At 38.6% G+C, this 20,599-nt stretch overlaps 1 protein-coding gene across 10 annotated transcripts in view; it reads right to left on the minus strand.

Moving 5' to 3' along the window:
• WDR7 (WD repeat domain 7) overlaps window positions 1-20,599 on the minus strand; it is a 305,323-nt gene that overhangs the window by 54,858 nt on the left and 229,866 nt on the right. For all 10 annotated transcript variants that reach the window (XM_036321172.1, XM_036321173.1, XM_036321168.1 and 7 more), the window contains one exon: window positions 7,486-7,585. In XM_036321172.1, the coding sequence (XP_036177065.1) occupies window positions 7,486-7,585 (100 nt within the window). The remainder of the gene's footprint in view (window positions 1-7,485; window positions 7,586-20,599) is intronic.

A 20,599-nucleotide genomic window follows, 5' to 3' on the forward strand; every position in this document is an offset into this window, starting at 1 on the left:
GTTAGATAACTGCAAAAAACTGGGAAAAAGCACAAATATCTAGGATTATACTCCTATACTGCTTTATAAGTATCTTTAATTTCCCAATCTACTTAGAAAAGCAGAAGCTGTGGTTTAGAAGGTGTGGTTTAGAAAGAAAATTGTGGACTAATTATAGAAAGAAAAGGCCTTGGTCTCACATCAGGAGATGGAAAATAAGGTAATTTTAAAATACAATATTTAAGATATATATCATTTTCTATGATTCCACACTTGAGCAACATTTTTTATTAACTGAGCAACTTTTGGGGCTGATTGTGCCAGATATGAGGGCTTTTATGATACCTCCCCCACTAACCATGAGTTCCATCCCAAGTTTTATTTGAGATAGGAACTACCAAATTTTGACAATATTCTCTTTTAATCACCATCAACATCTCTTTAGCTCCTTTCATGAACTACAGACTCCTGTCCTCAATATATGGGTTAGAGTACTTATGATTCATTTTTATCAAATGATTACTGTATGCCAGGCCTTGTTCTAAGTACCTTATATATCAAGAGTGGATATAAAGAATACAAGGCAGTGAATCCAGAATAAATTCGATGCACCATGACTCTCCCATGTAATATTTTCTAAATGTATGGACTAAATATATATGAAATATATGTACTTAGACATTTATACTTTCATTTTTTATGTGTTGGGGAAAAAAGAGAATGGCTAGGAAGGAAACTGAATGACATTAAGAAATGTAGATAAAATGTGAATTTGGGAATCATAATACCTTTTAGTCCACCCAATGCTTTTGCAGGAATGTTGAAATGCTTGGAATAACTATTGTGTTGGTAAACAGTAAAATTCTCTGCCTCGTGTAGTTCCAAATACAGAAAGAATCTAATTTTCTTTCTTGGTGTAAATACTACCATTCAAAGTATAACATGGATATAAGAAATACTCACTGAATGATGGGGTAAACAAACAGAAAAATCCTCCTCTACACTGTCAGTTAAAAATATTCTTTAAAATTTTTTAAACTTTCAGAATAAATGATGGTCTAATTTCAAGCATTGTTCTAGATAGGTTTCTCTTCCTAGAGATTCTTCTCTAAATAGCATTTCACTCTTAAAACGGGATGCTTGTTAGGTAATTCTTCAACGTGATGTCAGGAAGCCATTGTCTTCTCCAACCATTCATCTTATTAACCCCCCACCCTCACCCCCCGACGCCGTATTTCTGGTTGCTGCTTCAGAATGTCACAGGCAGCACCTGCCAGAAAACCAGCTGCTGAAAAGAGCAGGAAGAAAATGCCTAAAATGTCACTGTCTGACTAAGTACTCTAGTCAATTCTCACTGCAATTTTTGCAATCACCATCTAAGTGCCCTTGATGCCTGCCCGTTATAGAATTCTGCGCGTTGAAAACTGCGCCTGGAGCTTCAAAACTCTGCCTTAAAATAACATCAATCTTACTGTCCACCAGCTCCCGAAGGTCCAGCGCTCCTCCTAACTAGAAGTAAAAGCTTTGGTATTTTTAGAGAGAAGAACACATTGCTGTCCAAACTTCTATGAATACAGGTGTGTTTGCTGACATTTCTGCTGGGTCTTGAAAATTAGCTCTTCTGATATGTAGTAGCCTTAGAGTGCTTGCCAGAATCAAATGTATTACAGAAAATCACACTGGATTATTGTCATCAGAATGCTTTAAATCCCATGCTGAAAACATTTCCATATCTTGCTAAGCCCGCCTTTTCCTAAAAAATATTATTTATGGAAAATGCCAGCATTCAGTAATTTCTTCAATGCTTTGCTAACACTATGTAACTGTATTCATAAAATCTATGTTACTGGCTTGGTATTTCCTAAGTCACAGACAAGAGGTGTTTCTACTTATCTATTGGAATCACTGTTTTTCACATAAGATTTGTGCAATTCTTATGTGAAATGCTAGTAAGTCTAACTCTCAAAATTTGCAGTTGAGGACAAATGGGATCGAGGGAAGAGGAGCTTAACAGGAAAACAATGAGGCCACCCTCCTCATGGTCCATATTCACTTTAAGGGAGTTGTGGAATTGCTTCTCATTAATCTAGTTAGATGCTTGGCAGGGGCCTGAATATAACAATATGACTGAGCCAGTCAGGGAAGTCTTGTTGGCTGAAAAGTGAAGTGAGCCAGGCTGGACAGCGATGATAAATCGAGGTTTAAACAGTGGTCGAATGGATTTGGACAGAGTTTGGGCTTGCTCTCACTTTAATACCCCTGAATCGAGGAAGAAGCAGAGTAGAGGCCACTCGGGAGGCGAGGGGAAAGTAAGTGGATGCAGTGTCCAATGGCCTCCTTCTTTCCCCGTGAAGGTGATCTGAAGTTCAGCGCATCCATCCGGCAGGGAGCAAGGGATCCCTGAGGCTACGGAAGCACCAACTTCAGGCCCATCGCTTTCTCTAGCATTCCAGAACACACCCCTGCTCTTTAAGGGGTTATAGCTGGACCTTAGTGGCCACAGTTCTATACATACAATCAATCAATCTTGGCTTCTATTCTTTCCTCATTATCTGGCCTAGGGCAGGCCTGGCCACAGTCTGCTACAGAAATGTAGGTATATCTTTCATGACTCATAAGAAATAGGCCCTCTATGCTGTTTCTGAAAATATATCCCATCATCCCTTACAGAGAAACAATATTTTGATGAGGTGTTTCTGACCTACAAAAATATAACTATATCCAAATTACAAATATATCCTATATAATAAAAGCCTAATATGCAAATCGACCGAATGGCAGACTGGTGGAACAACTGGTCGCTATGATGTGCCCTGACCACCAGGGGGCAGACACTCAACGCAGGAGCTGCTCCTGGTGGTCAGTGTGCTCCCACAGGGGGAGTGCCGCTCAGCCAGGGGGAGTGTGCTGAGCTGATGAGCACAGCAATGGAGGGGGGAGCCTCTCCTGCCTCCGCACCAGCAGCAGCACTAAGGAGCAGTAAACGGCAGCGAGCAGGCAGGCAGTAAGGAGCGAGCAGTCCCAGACTGCAAGAGGGCTCAGACCAGGCTGAGAGACACCCCCTCCACCCCCAGGGCACAAATCAAATTTCGTGCACTGGGCCACTAGTTTTGATATAATGATGGCACACTTTGTTTTTTGTACAGGTTTTACTCCAAAGACTCGGGGTGTTTTATTTGATCAACATGTATTTTACTGTGCATTTACTATGCACCAGAAACTAGAAAATATGAGGCTTTAAAAAATGAGTTTAATCTTTAAGGAACTTACTTAAAATTTTTAATAATAAAGTTCCTTTAATAATTTAACATTTAGGTAAGACATCAACCACACTCTTCTTGTGCCTAGATTTACTGAAGTGAATCAGATGCCTCTGAGTGACACAGTGCAAACTTCATAAGGAAAATGAGTTCACATGAACTTGAAAGAAACTTACACAGAGCCAGCAGTTGTTTACTACATAGAATGTGTTCAGAAAGGACTGGAAAATTAGTGAGACAGAAATCAAGTCTGCCAAACCAGAAGCAAATGTTGCTGGAGGGAGAACCTCCATTGCTGGTTTGACCAAAGTCACACCTGTAGCTCCAAGGGTTCCTGGAGCTTAATTAGTCTGCTTATCAAGAACATTGCCTACCAACAGAACTGAAGCACTACATAGGGAGTTATTTTTTTTTTTTAAATGAAGCAAAATTCAAGTCAGGTATAGTCTGAAATTGCTAGCAGTTGCCAAGTGGAAATTCAGTCAGCAGCACAGCAGAATTTTAACTATTGAACTGCATCAAAGTTTCTGATTTCCATAATCAGTAGAGATTCAACTTAGCACCACAGGCAAGAGCTGCCTTTAAGCAGGAAATCTACGCATGGCCCGAGGCGATGCGGCCTCCCTTCCCCACAGTGCCCCTAACTAGGAGTGAGAACTCAAAGCCTTGAGAGTCCATAAACACCTGAGGCCTCAAGTTTTAGCTTTAAAATTCTCTAAAGTCACTGTTATTTAATTGCAATGTAATGTATTTCCAAGATCATTTAAATACTAGAGGCCCAGTGTGCAAATTTCATGCACTGGGGGGTGAGGGGGCCCCTCAGCCCGGCCTGTGCCCTCTCGCAGTCCAGGACCCCTTGCTCCTTACCACCCGCCTGCTCACTGCTCCTTAGCGCTGCCACAGAGGTGGAGAGGCTCCCGCCACCGCCGCTGTGCTCGCCAGCCGTGAGCCCAGCTTATGGCTGAGCGGTGCTCCCACTGTGGGAGCGCACTGACCACCAGAGGAAGCTCCTGCGTTGAGCGTCTGCCCCCTGGTGGTCAGTGCACATCATAGTGACCAGTCATTCTGGTCGTTCCGCCGTAACAGTCGCTTAGGCTTTTATTATATAGATTAAATAGATGATAATAGCCATAATTTACTGAATATTAGCTCCTGGGCAGGCCCTGTGCTAAGAATTTTACATCAATTATCTTATGTATTTCTCACAATAACATACACTGTTTCTATCCCCGTTTTAAGGGAGGGAGCTGCAGCTCAGAAGCTAAGGAACTTCCCCAAGTTTATAAAATTAACAAATGGTGAAGATGGAATGTGAACCACACAAGTTTCTAATTATTATTCTCCAATATATTACGCTATACTGTTGTAAATCACTTTTCGGTTAAATTAGTTCATCTACCTCCTCAATTATCTATGTCCAGGACCAGCAAACTTTTTCTGTAAAGGGCCACAGAACTATGGAAGGCTGTGGGGACCATATGAGGTCTCTGTTGGTCAAGACAACTCGGTTCTGCCACTGGAGCATGCCGGCAGCTCAGACAATCCTTACGGGAATCAGCGGGGATGTATTCCAGTAAAACTTTAAATACATCAACAGGCGGCAGGAAGATTTGGGCAGCAGTTTGAGAACCCTTGATATAAGTAAAACTCATGTTCCAGATAGAGCTGGATATCTGTCCTATGGTTTTGCATAATCTCCTATTCTTGTTTAGGAAGAACAGGTTAAAAGAAAATTATTTTTAAAAATGGGAGAAGCCAATGCCAAAAGTTAAGGGAAAGGGATTTAATTTTTCTCTTCTTTCCTCTACCAACCTATGGATAACAACAGGGGCCCGACAGGACCCTCCCTCCACTCCCTCAGCCATGGGTTCTCTGCTTCCACTGGGCCCTGGTATCCTCAGCCTCTGGCACCATGCGCAGGCAGGCCACAGCCAATTTCCCCATCAGCTGTGACTCCCCAGTTAGGTAGTTCTGTCTTACCTTCCCACCTAACTGGACACCTACCCCCAAAGTCCAGCGACTTTTTCTTCTACATTGTTTATGGCATATCTCTATGCTTTTGCTCATGCTAGGAAAAATGTCCCGCTCTCTCTGTTAACTGAGTCCAATGTCTAATTGCAGAAACGCCATACTGCTTCCTAGTTCAAAACCCCTGGTCCTTTGAGTCAACTCTAAAACATCCTCTCTAAACATGCCAACTATACTTGTGTATTTTGGTTCAAGTGTTGCTTCACTTATTTCAAATACTATAACACTAATACCATAAAAGAATGAGAATCAGTCTTACTTAAGAGTTATTGTCATTGGATATAATTGGCCAAAGTAGTTTGATTTATAAGATTGATTTTAGAGATTTACCTTTGTTTCCAGTTCTGAATAATGAGAGAAAAGGGTAATGTTCAGTTTCCCACAGAGCTGGAAGGTAAAGGTTATTCAGGCATGTAACACTAGTGATAGCTTTGGATATCAAACTCAAGAAGCTGAGGTAGAAGAAAAATCATGGGGACACTAAAATGTCCAAATGCACTCAAATGTAGACAGAAAATAAAATGGAATATCAATAGCATTACAAATTCCTGTTAAGAAAAAATGTCTGATTAATAAGTGCATCTCAAGTAACAAAAAGAATACAACATTCAAATTACTCATGTTTCTTGCATTTTACTAAGATCTTCACTGAGACCACTTAGGAGGAAGAAAAACTGTAAAGAAGGGTCTAGTTGAGGACAGCGTGGTTCTTTCTCATTAATTCTGAGTTGCTCCTTTCACTCCTCTGGGCTCACAGGGCCCCACTTCTCCCTCTGCCAGTGGCAACCATGTCTTATCTGATAACAAAGAGTCCTCTATGATTTCCACACTTTGATTTTAAAGAAACTTGTTCTATTTTTTTTTTCCTGCTCCTTGTAGATGTTTCTGGTTTATTTCTCTCAAGCCTCCTAGTAACAATAAACTCCAATTTTAAAGAACTATCTCTTTTAGGAGCAAATAATATAAATATGTAACTTAATTTTTAAGCAGATATTCAGAGAGGTTTCACTGCTCAAAGTGAGAGCTCAAAGTAAAGAAATATGGTCGCCAATGAGAACTTAATGCCTTAAAACACACAAACAGACTTGAATTACTACGTAAGTACAGCCAATGGTACACAGTCTGTGCGCTCCCAGGAATGCACAATGCACACCCACACGGTAGAGACCCCGAGGAGGCCTGCAAAGAGGAACATTCGAATGGTTTCCTCCAAATGTGCCTGACCCCCAAAACTTCTACCCCCAACACCTGTTACCATCTGTGAGAACTATTTCATGGAAAGCTGCCAGAGGAGCTTTTGGAGAATTAATTAATAGCATATTAAATGTAAGAGACAGTTTAAAATTTTAGTCACATCTTTATGAACTTCATATTTCTTCTGGAAATTCCTAGTACAGTTGACTATATCAGTCTGATACAGTTCAATATAACTCCCAATATGGTGAATACATCCACATTGATAAATGCTACAGTGAAACATAACAAGTTATGACTTGGAACTATTTATCAATGAGCACTGTAAATTCACCACGATCACAGCTTAGCCTAGCCCTGGTTTTGCCATTAACTAAGAGTATGACACTGGGATAGAGGTAGTCTCAGAGCTTTGATTCGCTTATAGCTAAATTGGGGCTAGACTTGCCTTGTCTACCCAACTGGTCCATTTTGCGAATCAAGTGATCAAGATCAAAATCAAAACCAAGACTTTTCCATCAAGTATTATAAAACCATTAAAAGAGTTATAAAAATATACAAAGCATATCTTATTTCAATAGAACATCAGTTTTCTTTTTATAGAGCTACACTAAATGCTACTGTGACTTCTTTTTCCGAACTTCGCTAAATATCTCATTTTACCTAGTCAGAAAATTTTTATTTGGCCATTAACTATCATGATGTATCATCAAACGTTTTTCAGAAAACACATGGCAAAAACAGGCAATAAAACCAGAAAGCTTTGTTTAAAGAAGAAAAGATGTATCGCCCAGTGGTGTGTGAGCAGTGCCACCTCCTCTGGGCTCTGTTACAAACTCACCTGTGGCATAACAAAGGCAGCCCTTCATCCCACCGAGTGGAGACAGTAGGGCTCTATACTCTTTGAGTCCTTCATTAAACTATTGATTCCTTTAGCATTATCCATAATGGTGAAGTGCTAGTCTCTCACTCCCTTCAATAGCTTCCTCACTTTATGGAGAGGAAGCCACGGTGATTTATTTACCTGACATTTTCCAGTCCGGATGTCGTACAGGGCCACTGAACCATTGCGAGCTCCCACTGCTATCCTGTGACTCCGCTCATAGTAGCTGACCATGTAGAACCTGAATTGAACATTTTCAAAACAACAACAAAACCGGGTTAGATGACCTGCACGTGGAAGTAGAGAGCTACACCTTTCAAAGGTTAAAGCCAGCTCTGATACATATTTTAAAATGTGTACATCTATAGTTAGTGTATTGAGACTTTTCAAAAATAGTTCATTTTAGTAATTCTTAAAGCAATTGAAAGAAAAATGATGGGGAATGCCAGTAAGGTCTGCTAATAATTACTTTCAATGGAAAACAACTTCATAGTAAGAAACACCCTTAAATTTTAAAATAAGAAATAAGTGACCCTTATTTGATGATACAAAAAAAAGACCCAAATATGAAAACTCAGTTTTACTACTGTGACTATTATGCAAATATGTCTATTTGAACAGAAATGGAAAAAAAGAAAAGGATTATGTATTCAATCGAATTATGTTCTCATGGCTTATTATAGTATTAAGGAGTGAAATATACTTTCTAGCAGCAGAACAATCACATAAAAGCTCCATAGATGTTATGCTTATGTTCACATCAATAATTTAGAATGAAATTAGGAAGTTATCCACCAGAAAAAAAGCTACCTGGCAAATTCCCTATTTTTCCCCCACATTTATCAGTTTATCTAAATGACAGTTGTGGCTATAGGTAGTATGAATAACCACATTGGGTGTGATTTGGCATTGTGTAAAAATGGGATGTAGGGAGGATGGTTGGAAGGTTATAAGAGGTTTATTTATTATTTATTTTTTCTAGATTAAATTTCATGACTGGATTAAGTATTTCAATTCCAGATCTATGCTTTGTCCTAATGATTCCATGGCCATATGGCAAGAGCCTGGGAAGGTAAGAATAAAAACTATTAGAGGAGTAAATAAGGAATGATTTTATATCCCTAAGGAGTTTTGAATATATATACCTTCCCATTATCTAGTCCTACTGTTTCGGTGTGAGAGTTGCCGTATGAACAAGTGGCCTACCCTAAATATTTATGAGGCTATTGCATCAATTCTATTAACACACTCCTTGCCTTTTTTATCTTTGGTTTCATATTACCAGAAAACATCGGTAACTTTTCCGTTATTATTTTTAAAAACATGGGATGCGGAGGTAAAATGGATGATGGAAAAGAAATACCATCCTCTAATGTTTCTAGAGACTGATGTAGAGTAGAAAAGTGCTGGGGCATGGACTGCGTTTCTGAAATGCAATGGGGGAGGCTGAGAGACCGAGATAAGATGTTTGCAGGGGAGCATTTTGAAACCAGGGACATTTTGACAAAGCCATTTCAGCTTTCTTAGACATTACGACATTCATACATATTTCATAAGCCTGGAAAACTACTAAGTTTTTAAACTTTTTTGTTTGTTACTTATTACTAAGAAGTGGGTTCAACAATAATTTTGTCTGAACCCTAAGCCTCCCCGGCTGATGCGCCTCCTTCCTCTTCAGTGGAGGATGAATGCTGCGTTTTCAGTCACGCAGAGGCACCGCGTTAGCATGCCCTGCGGGGTCTCGCTGGGCTCAGGCCTGGCACGTCCTCTTGTGTATGGTTTGAGGGAAGCAAGGGTACTGAAGCTCCTGACACATAAAGCCCACCCACCCCCCCATTAAGTGGTTATTAAAACATTAGTTTCTCAAAGCATCACTTCTACCTCAATGGAGAAGATAGGAATCAGCATTCTAAATCTAATGTTCTTATACTCAAAAATAAAAAGTGATTTAGTTTAAAAACAGTTGGTCTAGGTATTGGACTTCACTATATGCCTATATCTATACCTATATCCTATATCTAGATCTGCATCTATACACACATAAGCACACACAATTTATGTCCTTACAGTAACATGGAACAATTGTTTTAACAAATATTTATTCTGTACAACTTAATAGCCACAAGAAAATAAAACTTCCAGAGGTACTTTTTAAAAATCTGTTATTAAGCTTTGCACAGATCTAATAGCTATATTGCCAAAATCCTTTCACAAAACATGAATACAATTACCCCTCCAAATAATCCTCTTTAAAACAACCACTGGTAAAATACATTTATGTTGACAAAATTTTACTTAGTTAAACTAGAATCTAAAAAGTTTTTGTTACATTGACCATTTTCTGTGCTCTGATATCTACCGCTCACCCTTCTATGTCATCTGTAAACACCGTTATTTATGGGAGAAAAGAAATCAAATCTATTCTTGGTATCAAATCTTGAGTCTGCCTGAAAGGACCATATGTTACAGGTCTGCATTTTTTATTCTTTGCAATTTACCACTAGACTAATACTTCTCAGCAGTACCTTAAAGAATTCTGAACAGGGAAGGTCTTCTGGCGAGTTTCTATGATTGGATTTGTTAAACTGTTTATTTCTTTAACAGTGTCTCTTAACAAAACAGAGTAAGTCCGTTTTACTTATGCCGTCACTTCACAAGTACCCACTCTGTGGTCTGGCTGCAGTGAGCCTGTCTCTGCCGAGGGTTCCGGAGCCCACCACACCCCTCGACTACTCTTCCCATTAGGGGGCTGTCAGGACCAAGGATGGTGAGATATGCATCACTTGTCTAACCCCCCAAATTCTCAATGGATTGAAGAAGGGGATCCATTACAGTTTTTAAGACTATTCTAGTCTTGACCTGATCCTACAGGAGAGTCCTGAATTCCTCCAAAATTGGGGAGGGGTGTGCAGAGTAAGATTCATGTGTGCTGAGTCCTCTGGAAAAGGTATCTGTCTCCAGGTTGCTGCACTGGTAACATGTCACTTGGGCAGCGTTTCTTAGGCAACAGCCTGGCAACAACAGTCTTTTGTTATATTCAAGTTAGAACAAAGGTTCTTCTGGACTCAGTCTACCACAAGGAAACTAAGTCAGAGAGAACATTACCACTCATGCATATGAAAGAACAATAAAGTGGAATTGAGTAATGCTGCAAATATATATTTCTTGTTGGGGCCGGGGTGGTCTTCATCCAGAAATTTTAAAGTCCTTGATCCCCACATTTTCATTATTGCCTGCGTGCACCCCTCAGAGATGCCACAGCCGCAATCAAGGAGGAACTTTGAAAAGGAGGAGGCTCTTTATTGAACACGTTCATACATCTGCACCAGAACTCAGGCCTCTCTGCTTGGCACGCGTTTGACAGATCTGGAGAAATGCAGGTGGCTCTGGCGAAGGCATGAGCTCAAGGAGAGCTGTGCTAGTTTTGGAGGGGTGAGCAGTAGAGGGTGTGGAAATATTTTCCGAAAGTGCTCCATTCCAGTGGAAGGCACCAGTTTGAGAGGACAAAATGGAAAGATCTCTCGTTCTGGATGGTGAGGGACACTGGCAAAGGGCATTTGTGAGTCAGGGCTTCCCACCCAGTGTTTTGCACACTTTAAAGAGTCAATGGATATTTCCTGAATAACACTTGACTACCTAACAGGGTAATTACTTTCCTTCTTAAAAACAACAACAAACAAACAAACAAACAAACAAAAAACTTGTGAGAGGCCCCTGTGTGTTTGTAGGAGATTGGAAACACTTCTTAGGCTAGACAGGGAGCAGCGTTTCTGCAAGGAAAAACACCGCGCATGTTGCGAGTGCACTGTATGAGAGCTGAAAAAACAGGTCTCTTGTTGCCTGGCTCTGCCACTCACTGTGTGACCTTGGACAAGTTCCTTAACTTGCATATGCCTCAGTTTCCTCATCTGAAAATGAGAACAATAGTAGCTATTTATGTTGCTGGGAGGATTAAATGAGCTAATACATGTAGAGTACTTAGAATAGTGCCTGGCACATACTAAGCACTTATATGGTAAGTACATGTAAACTTTAGTAACCATCATAGTATCCTCATCACCATCATTGTCTTTTGTACCTCTGGATATATACGTACTATAGAAGGAATAAATAGAATGTAGTTAATTGGCTATTTCCCTAGGGCAATTAAGTGCTAGCTGATAACATGCTAATAAATGAAGAAAATGAATGCCCCAAAATATTTTAAACTTGCTTATTTCTTAAATATTTGTGATTTGCATATATAACCTGGTAACAATTGCAAATTATTTTAGTTTTAGCTTAATGTTGCTAATGCAAACAAAATGGATTTTGGTTTGGAACTCTATATCATTTCAAAGAGTCTAAAAAATAAATATTCTTTCTGTTATACAGTGCAATGAAATACTCCTGAAAGCTTTGGAGTTTCATTTTTTTTTAATATGAAAAGTTTAATATTGAAAGACAGCTATCTTTGGGGAATTTTTAGGAGTAGGAAAATGGTTTTAGTCGGGTTTCTACTCACATGAGTACAAGAATAACAACTAAAATTATTTATTATAAAAAAGTATGCTACAAAATGGTAACTAACTTAAGAATTTTACTGGAAGTTAGGACAGAAGCTGTTTCACATCCCATTACTGTTATCACCACCTGGGATAAGAACAAACCGCAGGTTAGGAAAATTTTTTTAAGAAGTGAGCTCATGCACTGTTCTAATGTAGACAGTGTTCATTTCCTTACTGGATTCTAAGTGCCCATTTAGGGTGAACCGAGCTGATTCAGCTTTTCACTTAAAAAGCAGAATCAATCAGTCTGTCTACAGAATAACAAAGTTTAAGAAAAGATAAACTATCTCTGGCCCTGCCCGCTGTGGCTCAGTTGGTTGAGCATCCTCCCATGCACCAAAGGCTGCCGGTTCCATTCCCAGTCAGAGCACATGCCCAGATTGTGGGTTCGATCCCTGCGGTGCGTAAGGGAGGCAATGAATCAATGTTTCTCTTTCTCTGTCTTCCTTCCTCTCTCTTTCTAAAGTGAATAAAATATATTTTTAAAAAATTATCTCTGAAAATACAGACTTTTAACTCTCCTGTCTAGACTAATTTTTTTCCATTCAGTTCAAAAGTTTAAATATTTATTATATCTTGAATTTTTTGTATCTTATTTGAAGCTTTACTGTTTCCAGAATGATTACTTTTTATTATTTTTTCATTTGAATTATTCTACTGTATATTTATTATCAAAGGAATATATATACTCATTGTTAAAGAGAAACCCAGACAATATAGAAAAATGAACACTTAAGCAAGTAACTCTTTACTACTAATCCCCTCCACTACCCCTGATAACCATGAGAAACACTTTGAGATATTTCTTACCAGATTTTTTTCCTCTTTGTACGTATACATGTACATGCATAAATGATTTAACTTTCTCTTCTAAAACTTTGCTAGTTTCTCTTTAAATTTCTCTCTTACAGTCAGTAGAAATGGATTAACATCAATCTTTTTACAGTTCTAGTATCTCTTAATGTAACCAACTATGGGTAAGCAATAATTATATTTACTTACACAAGTAAATAAAAGGGCTTTAATGTGAAGTACATTTTCTTTGTAAAATTATATTAAGAAGTTCCCAACAAAGGTCAATGGAGAAATTATCCATTAAGTCCAGCAAGCCATATAAAACACTTTACAGTTCAAGGTCACTACCACTGAAATTCAGTAGATTTCCCATTTTCCCACCGAAAATTCACTGATAGTACATTAGAGAAATTTATATCCTAAGTCCTTTAAGTTCTTCCTTACTACTACTATTATTACTACTACTACTGTACTGTTTTATTTATTTCTACTCAGAAGCCCAAGTACTTGAGCCATTAAATATATGGCTTAGGTCTATGCATAGATTATTTGAGAATTTCTTCATTCTTGGTAGTGTAACACATTATAATTTTTGCAAAGCCATCCTTGATTCAACTGTCAGGTTCACAATTGCATTTAATATAGTATTTCATTCAATGGCAGCCAATTGTGCATATGGAAATAGCTCAGATTTTGGGGTCAGAAGGATTTGTCTGCCTGATAAATATCTACTCACTTTTCAGTCTCATTTTTCTTTTTGGGCACAACTGCCAAGCCCCACCTCTGTGTCTGTTTGGTCACATCACCTAGGATTCTCCTATGTCTAGGATACCCTTTTATCATAGCATCTTGGCATTTCTCTGATTTATCCCCCTATCTCTGCCAAGCCTACTTTAAGCCCTTTAGGGGCAGAAAATGCTACAAAATCACACATGGGCGAAAGACCCACTTGAGTGCTGGATACCCCAGTGGACTGAACACAACAGTATGAAAAGTTCATTACCACTGAAGATTCCACACTGCAACTAACCTTTAAAAAACAAACACGCGTTGAATTTTGGTGAATTACCAAGTAAGATGAAAAATTATCTAAAAGGCAATTGAAAGATTCCTCCTTTTTCAATTATATATCTATGTGAGACCAGATTTTCACCCTACAATTAAATATCAAACAACACATGGCAACAGATTAAAGACAGATGCAGATATGAAAATCCACCTGTCTTCTATTAAGCCAGACATTAAAGAAATCTGCAAAAATGTTAAACAATGCTATTTTTCTTAGTATTTTCTTTTGTTTTGGCAAGTAGTTATTTTTCATAAAAATATGTTTTTGTGTCAATATGAACTGAGTTTATTGTTATTTGAAATGAATCAATAAATATTTTTTAAACTTCTCAGGTTTAATCTCTAATACATTAAAAGTCTCTAGATAAAACCTTTATAAACTAGAACTCTTCAGGATTTTAAATTTTTAATGGGTTCTGAGACCCACAACACTAAAGACTGAAAAGCACTTGGCAATCAAAAAATTGTAACCAGAGGTAGAGAGAGGTACTAGCAAAATAACAGGGATCAACATCAGATTACAGCAGATTAAGAGGGCACAGGGATGACAAAAATGGCCAGAGTGCAGACTCCTTTTCCTGAAGGAGGGGATATGAGAGACTGGACAGCAGAGACAGGAGATGCAAGGGAAGTAAGGGTTTTAAACAAGAGATAACAGCATGCTTTCAGGCTGAGGAAGAGATGCCATTGAGAGCAGTTCAGTATAAAAGGGTGAGGAGGATTTTCTGAAGAGCAAAGTCCAAGAGGAGGTGGGAGAGATGGAGTGAAGGATGCAGCCAGGAACAGGCCTGGGCCTGGGCCACACCCTGTCCTCTGATGAGATGGCACACCTCGTGTGTCCCCCTGACATGTGCCTGCCAGTGCAGCGGGTGCACACCCACCCTGTGGAACCCAGACCCGGGTGAGATCTGTTCAGCAAAGCTGGCCTTCACTTTTGACTGTCAGCACAAAAATGTTCTAATTTATCTGTTTGCAAAATGAAGGACGGGAGTAGGTAATTCATAACATAAGGTCCTTTTCAGATTTGAAATTCTACAACTTATAATTCTATAAAAACCATGCAGCAAGGTCACAGCTAAAGTGAAATAACTGGTGCCATTTATTACGAAGAAATTAAGGACTAAACATGTGAAGCGGCATGGCTGGTCTCATTACTCACCACAGTTATTGAGTGCCTCTATTGAGTGTTCATATTTTCTAAACTAAAAATTGGGACAGAGCCCAACAAAGGATTTCTTTGGAATCTGTGGATTTATTTGACAAGTCTTTAGAAGGCATAAAAGTTAAATTACTCTTGGTTATATATCAAATAAATTGCCTTAACCTAAAAGAATAAAATGCATGAAATAAGGATCTATCTGGGAATTCTCAGGATAGAGCTTTTGGCCAGATGAAGCTCTCTACTAGTTGCTACAGGCACTGCAAGAAAAATGAATGCAAAAACCCCCTTCTTTGAGCCACTTATAATCTGCCTAATGGAGGACTTATAAGTGACTAAAAATTACATTTAGAGGCATATCTAACTTGTGCTATGAAAAAATCCTGAAATGTCTTTATCTCCAAGTACAAATTTTCCTATCAACTTACCATTTCATTAAAGAATCCCTAGTCCTTTATTTGTTATGCATTATTTTACTTCTAGTCCCTCAGAACATAATGAAATAGCCTTAAAGTTTAAAATTACATTATGATCACATTATATTTCTAGAGGTGCTTTATCTTCCTTTCTAATTGAGGAGCTTTGACAGCAGCTTATAAGAGCTTAACTTTTTCTCTTCTGAGATTAGTAAAGATTAGTTTTGTAAAAATCCACACTAATAAAAGGGGAAATGCAAATTGACTGTCCCTCTGCTATGCCCGCCAGCCAATCAGGGTGAGTATGCAAATTAACCCAACAAAGATGGCAGTTAATTTGCATACGCAGGCACGGAGCGAAGACTGAAGACTGAAGACACTTGTCTTCTCCACTGTGGCCAGACCAAAGGCCTGGGTCCCAGGTGCTGGAGGAAAACCGGTGCCAGCAGCCAGGGGAAGGAAGGCCTATTGCGCGAATCTTCGTGCAACGGGCCTTTAGGATATAATAAACCCTTAAAGCATTCATCTTCGAACAAGGTCTAGCACATGTATGTGTTCTATACTGCTTTTCTCTTAGTTCAGCAACATCTGTGCATTTCTGCATTTTCATGTCTTATGCATCAAATACTGCAGTGTAATGTGAGTCAGAGTTTACATGGTGACCAAAAGAGAAGTAATTCATCAAACTGCGTCAAGCATGACAGGCTCAGTGTTGGCTGGGCTACTATGAGGGCTTCACAAGATTATTCAAGTTCAGTAACAGAGCAACTAAGAATGAAATTTTAACACTGAATTCTGAGGAAACTTCAGTGATGTTGACCTTCCGGAGACTTGAAAGAGGGTTAATTCTATGTTCTTAGTGCCCAGGGTATTTTTAACTGTGGTTGATGCATTATTTATTCCCCAGGCAATTAAATGTAAATTACTCAGAACCCCCTAAGAATAATAGATGTCCAGTGCTGGATGGTGCCTTTTTGAAGATCATCTGAGAGACTGACAAAGGCAACGCAAAGTCCAATGAGATGGGAGAAAATCTAAGACATTCATTTCTTAAATGTTACTTTATTGTACTTCTTACTCTGCTTATTGATAAACATAAAATTAATTCAATGTTGCAATCATCTTGTTGCTAATAGATTGTGTTCTAAAAAAATGCTATTTAATTCTTATATAATCATATAGCCTTATTTGGTATAGTGATGAAAAATCTGGCAGAACTGTTTTTATGTAACTGTGTTTTGAAGGATGTGGGTGCTGCATTTTCTCAAGGGCATTAAATCTAAGTAATTTTCTTGTATTATTAATGGATGCCACTATATTATTAATAATAGCCATAAGAACTAAAATGTGAATTATTAGAAAATATTTAAATCTATGCCTATTGCCCTGGCTGGTTTGGCTCACTGGATAGAGCATGGCCTACAGACTGAAGGGTCCTGTGTTCGGTTCCCGTCAAGGGCACATGCAGGAGGCAACCAATTAATGTGTTTCTCTTACATAGATATTTCTCTCTGTTTTTCCCTCTCTTTTCCACTCTCTCTAAAAATCAATGGAAAAATATCCTTGCCCTAACCGGTTTGGCTCAGTGGATAGAGCGTCGGCTGCGGACTCAAGGGTCCCAGGTTTGATTCCGGTCAAGGGCATGTACCTTGGCTGCGGGCACATCCCCAGTGGGGAGTGTGCAGTAGGCAGCTGATCGATGTTTCTCTCTCATCGATATTTCTAACTATCCCTATCCCTTCCTCTCTGTAAAAAAATCAATAAAATATACTTAAAAAAGAAAAAGAAAAATATCCTTGGGTGAAGATTAAAAAATAAACACATAAATAAATAAATCTATGACTATAAAACTTACACAGCAGTTAAAATTATTTGATTTTTATATCTTTTTGTATCTATATTATAGAAAAATTCTACAGGTACATAAACTACTCCAGGAAGACTGAGGATATTTCAGTTAATAAAAAGAATCTTTGTGTTTTATTTTTAGAAAATAATAACAATTCATATTATGTGTATTAAGAATTAAGTATTATTTTTGTTTCTATGGCTTATGAAATAAAAATTAAAATGTGTATATATTTCACATAAATAATATATGCTCACACAAACATATACATACTCATACTACGTAAAGGAATTAGGGACACTTATAGACATGAAATAGCAAAAAGAAAAGACAGGCCTAAGGTATGAAAATGAGGTGAAGAGAATGGGGGGTGTAAGTCATAATTTACTAAAATTAGGCAGGAATTTGGGCTTGAGCTGCCTATGGCCAAAGCAAAATTCTTTAATTTAACAATACCGGTAATGTGAAAAACAAAACTAGACTCACATACTAGTTCCTTGGACAAAACAAACAAAAAATGCCCAACACTGTGATTTAAAAGAAATGTCTTGACTGAGTCTTCATAGAAGGGACCTTAAACAATGTACGACAGAAACCTGACCCACAATAAACGCACTCGCCCTCTCCCTCTGACACCCTTGGAAGGCTCCGCAAACTGCTGGCATGATGCTCAAGAGGGGCGTGGGAACCCCACTGTGAAGGACACCAGAAATGGGGCCCAAACACGCAGCTCTCTGATGCTTGTGTTTAATCTCGGGATACACACTAGAGCATGGAGAGGAATAAATGGACCGTGTGTCCACTTAACTAGCTCTAAGTCAGCAGTTCTCAACCTGTGGGTCATGACCACTTTGGGGGTCAAACGACCCTTTCACAGGGGTCGCCTAAGACCATCGGAAAACACATATATATTGTTTTTGTGATTAATCACTGTGCTTTAATTATGTTCAATTTGTAACAATGAAAATACATCCTGCATATCAGATATTTACATTACGATTCATAACAGTAGCAACATTACAGTTATGAAGTAGCAACGAAAATAATTTTATGGTTGGGTCACAATATGAGGAACTGTATTAAAGGGTCGCGGCATTAGGGCGGTTGAGAACCACTGCTCTAAGTGCTCTCTCTCTCTCTCTCTCTCTCTCTTTTTTTTTTTTTACTGAGTTTTAGGTAAGAGCCAATTGATGAACAGTCTGAAGGTATGATCCTTGGCCAGCCTTCCATGATGCTAAGGGCAAGTCTTTAAAAACTAAGGGTGGCATGATAAAACTTTTGAGGTCCCATCTAACAATCCGTAATATATTGTCTCTTCCTACTCACATTTGGCATAAGCTGCAACCTTACATTGTTAATAATCTTTCCATGTTTACGGGCTGACTCTTACATAAGTAGGCTTATGTGGCTTTTACACTCACAGCACAGATAATATTTGACATAATTCATAAGAGATAGTCAACAACGGTTTTTTTATAAATCTGTTGTTTCATAAAGTTATGTCTTATAAACCGTTCTGGGAAAAGAATTACACATTTTTGCTTAAACTTTGATGACTTCCCTTTGCTTATAGAATAATGGCCTAATTCTTTCATTTGAAATTCAAAGTACTATACTAGACTCCCATCCTCAGCCTACATTCTAGCCAAGACGACAAAGCACTTATCAAACCCACTACTTTTGTACCCTCAACATCTGCTGGTCTGGTTCTCTGTGCAACTCGAGATGCATGTGCCCATTCATTCTGCAAAGCCCACCACCCCAACAGCCCCTCAGTGAAGTGTTCCCCAAACTCACCACCTCGTCTATCACCACCACCCAACCCCCTGAGAACAAACGCTTCTCTTTACCTGGCAGCCCCTTTTAGCAAATCATTGTCATAAATACTATTATTGGTCTGCCTTCTCCTTTGTGAATCTTCCTAAGATTCCCATATCCAGAGTTCAGCACTCCATTTATTGTCCAACCCTGTCCCTGGTATGCAATTCTACTCCAGCACATGACACAGCCCCATGGCATTATTTATCTTTATAATTACATGAGATCCTGTGCTTCTTCAGGATATCATCTCATTCATCACTGTATCCCCAGGGCCTAGCTAGTACTTGATACACAGTAGGTGTTCAATAAATATTATTAAATGAATAAACAAAAAAAAATTGCTTTCTGTCAATCAGAAAAAAACTTGTACTAAGCATTCAGTTTAGACACCTGCTTCCTTAGCATTGAAGCAGGATCCTTACTCTCTGGTGATTAAACAATAGGAATCAAACGTGGATGTGCAGCAAACGAAGGTGACCCAAGGAACTGAGGACACTGCTTGGGGAGGAGGCTGCCCTCCAGCAAAGGGAAGACTTGGGCCCTGTAAGCACCACGGATTCCTCACCTTAACTCCCGGAGACTTGTTCACACAGCAGTGACTGGTGCTGTAAGGAACGTTTTGCTACCATTCAGTAAGATCAGTCCTAGGAAAAAACGCTTCCTCACCTTCACTAGGTGACAGACAAATGACCATTTTCACCTAGACATTTCCTTAAAGAACAATAGACTGGGACTATAACAGCTACATTAATTCTTAATATCAACTATCTGCATGAAAAAATCCAGTATGTACACTTTTTAACAAAGAGAACATAAATCAGAATTAATGTGGCATGATGTTAAAAAATTACAGTATTCTATTATGCCTAATGTATATCACAAGAAAATATGCATCTGCACACATGTATAATACAACATAGTCTTTTCTTATGTGTCTTCATATTTTCACTTCTGGATGGTGTAAATCAGAAAGAGACTAAAATATAAAACCTATTGTAAAAATGTAAAATACATGAGCATGCTTATAGAGTGCAGTAATTAATTCATCAAATGCTTGCCATAATACTCCGGAATACAGAAAACGTAAAGATGCATAGTGTAATGTCACTGCTCTCAGGAAACGTATAGCCTAAAACAAAGCATTCCACCACAAGGTACTCATAGAACTGAGCAAACATAACTAAAATTACTGAACTTGTCTTAAAAAGAAAAATGTATGTAACTATAATCAACTGGTTGCTCTTTTAAAAGGAAAATAAATATAATGTTACTACATTTTGAAATTTAAAAAATCTTCATTTCATAACAATTATATGCTATACACATAAAATTCTTAAGGTTATAGTTACTATATTCAGTGCTGTTTATAAAAGTTTTAACTGCTCTTAGCTTCTTTTCTTGCTTTCTCATAGGCAAAACACATACAATATGTAGATGCTGGCCTTTAAGTTAAAAATAAAATTTACCAACAAAAATGTGGCATAAAGGGCCCTAACCGGTTTGGCTCAGTGGATAGAGCGTCGGCCTGCGGACTGAAAGGTCCCGGGTTTGATTCCGGTCAAGGGCATGTACCTTGGTTGTGGGCACATCCCCAATAGGG

This window comes from Myotis myotis, unplaced genomic scaffold, assembly GCF_014108235.1.
Source record: "Myotis myotis isolate mMyoMyo1 unplaced genomic scaffold, mMyoMyo1.p scaffold_m19_p_9, whole genome shotgun sequence".
Lineage (NCBI taxonomy): Eukaryota > Metazoa > Chordata > Mammalia > Chiroptera > Vespertilionidae > Myotis > Myotis myotis.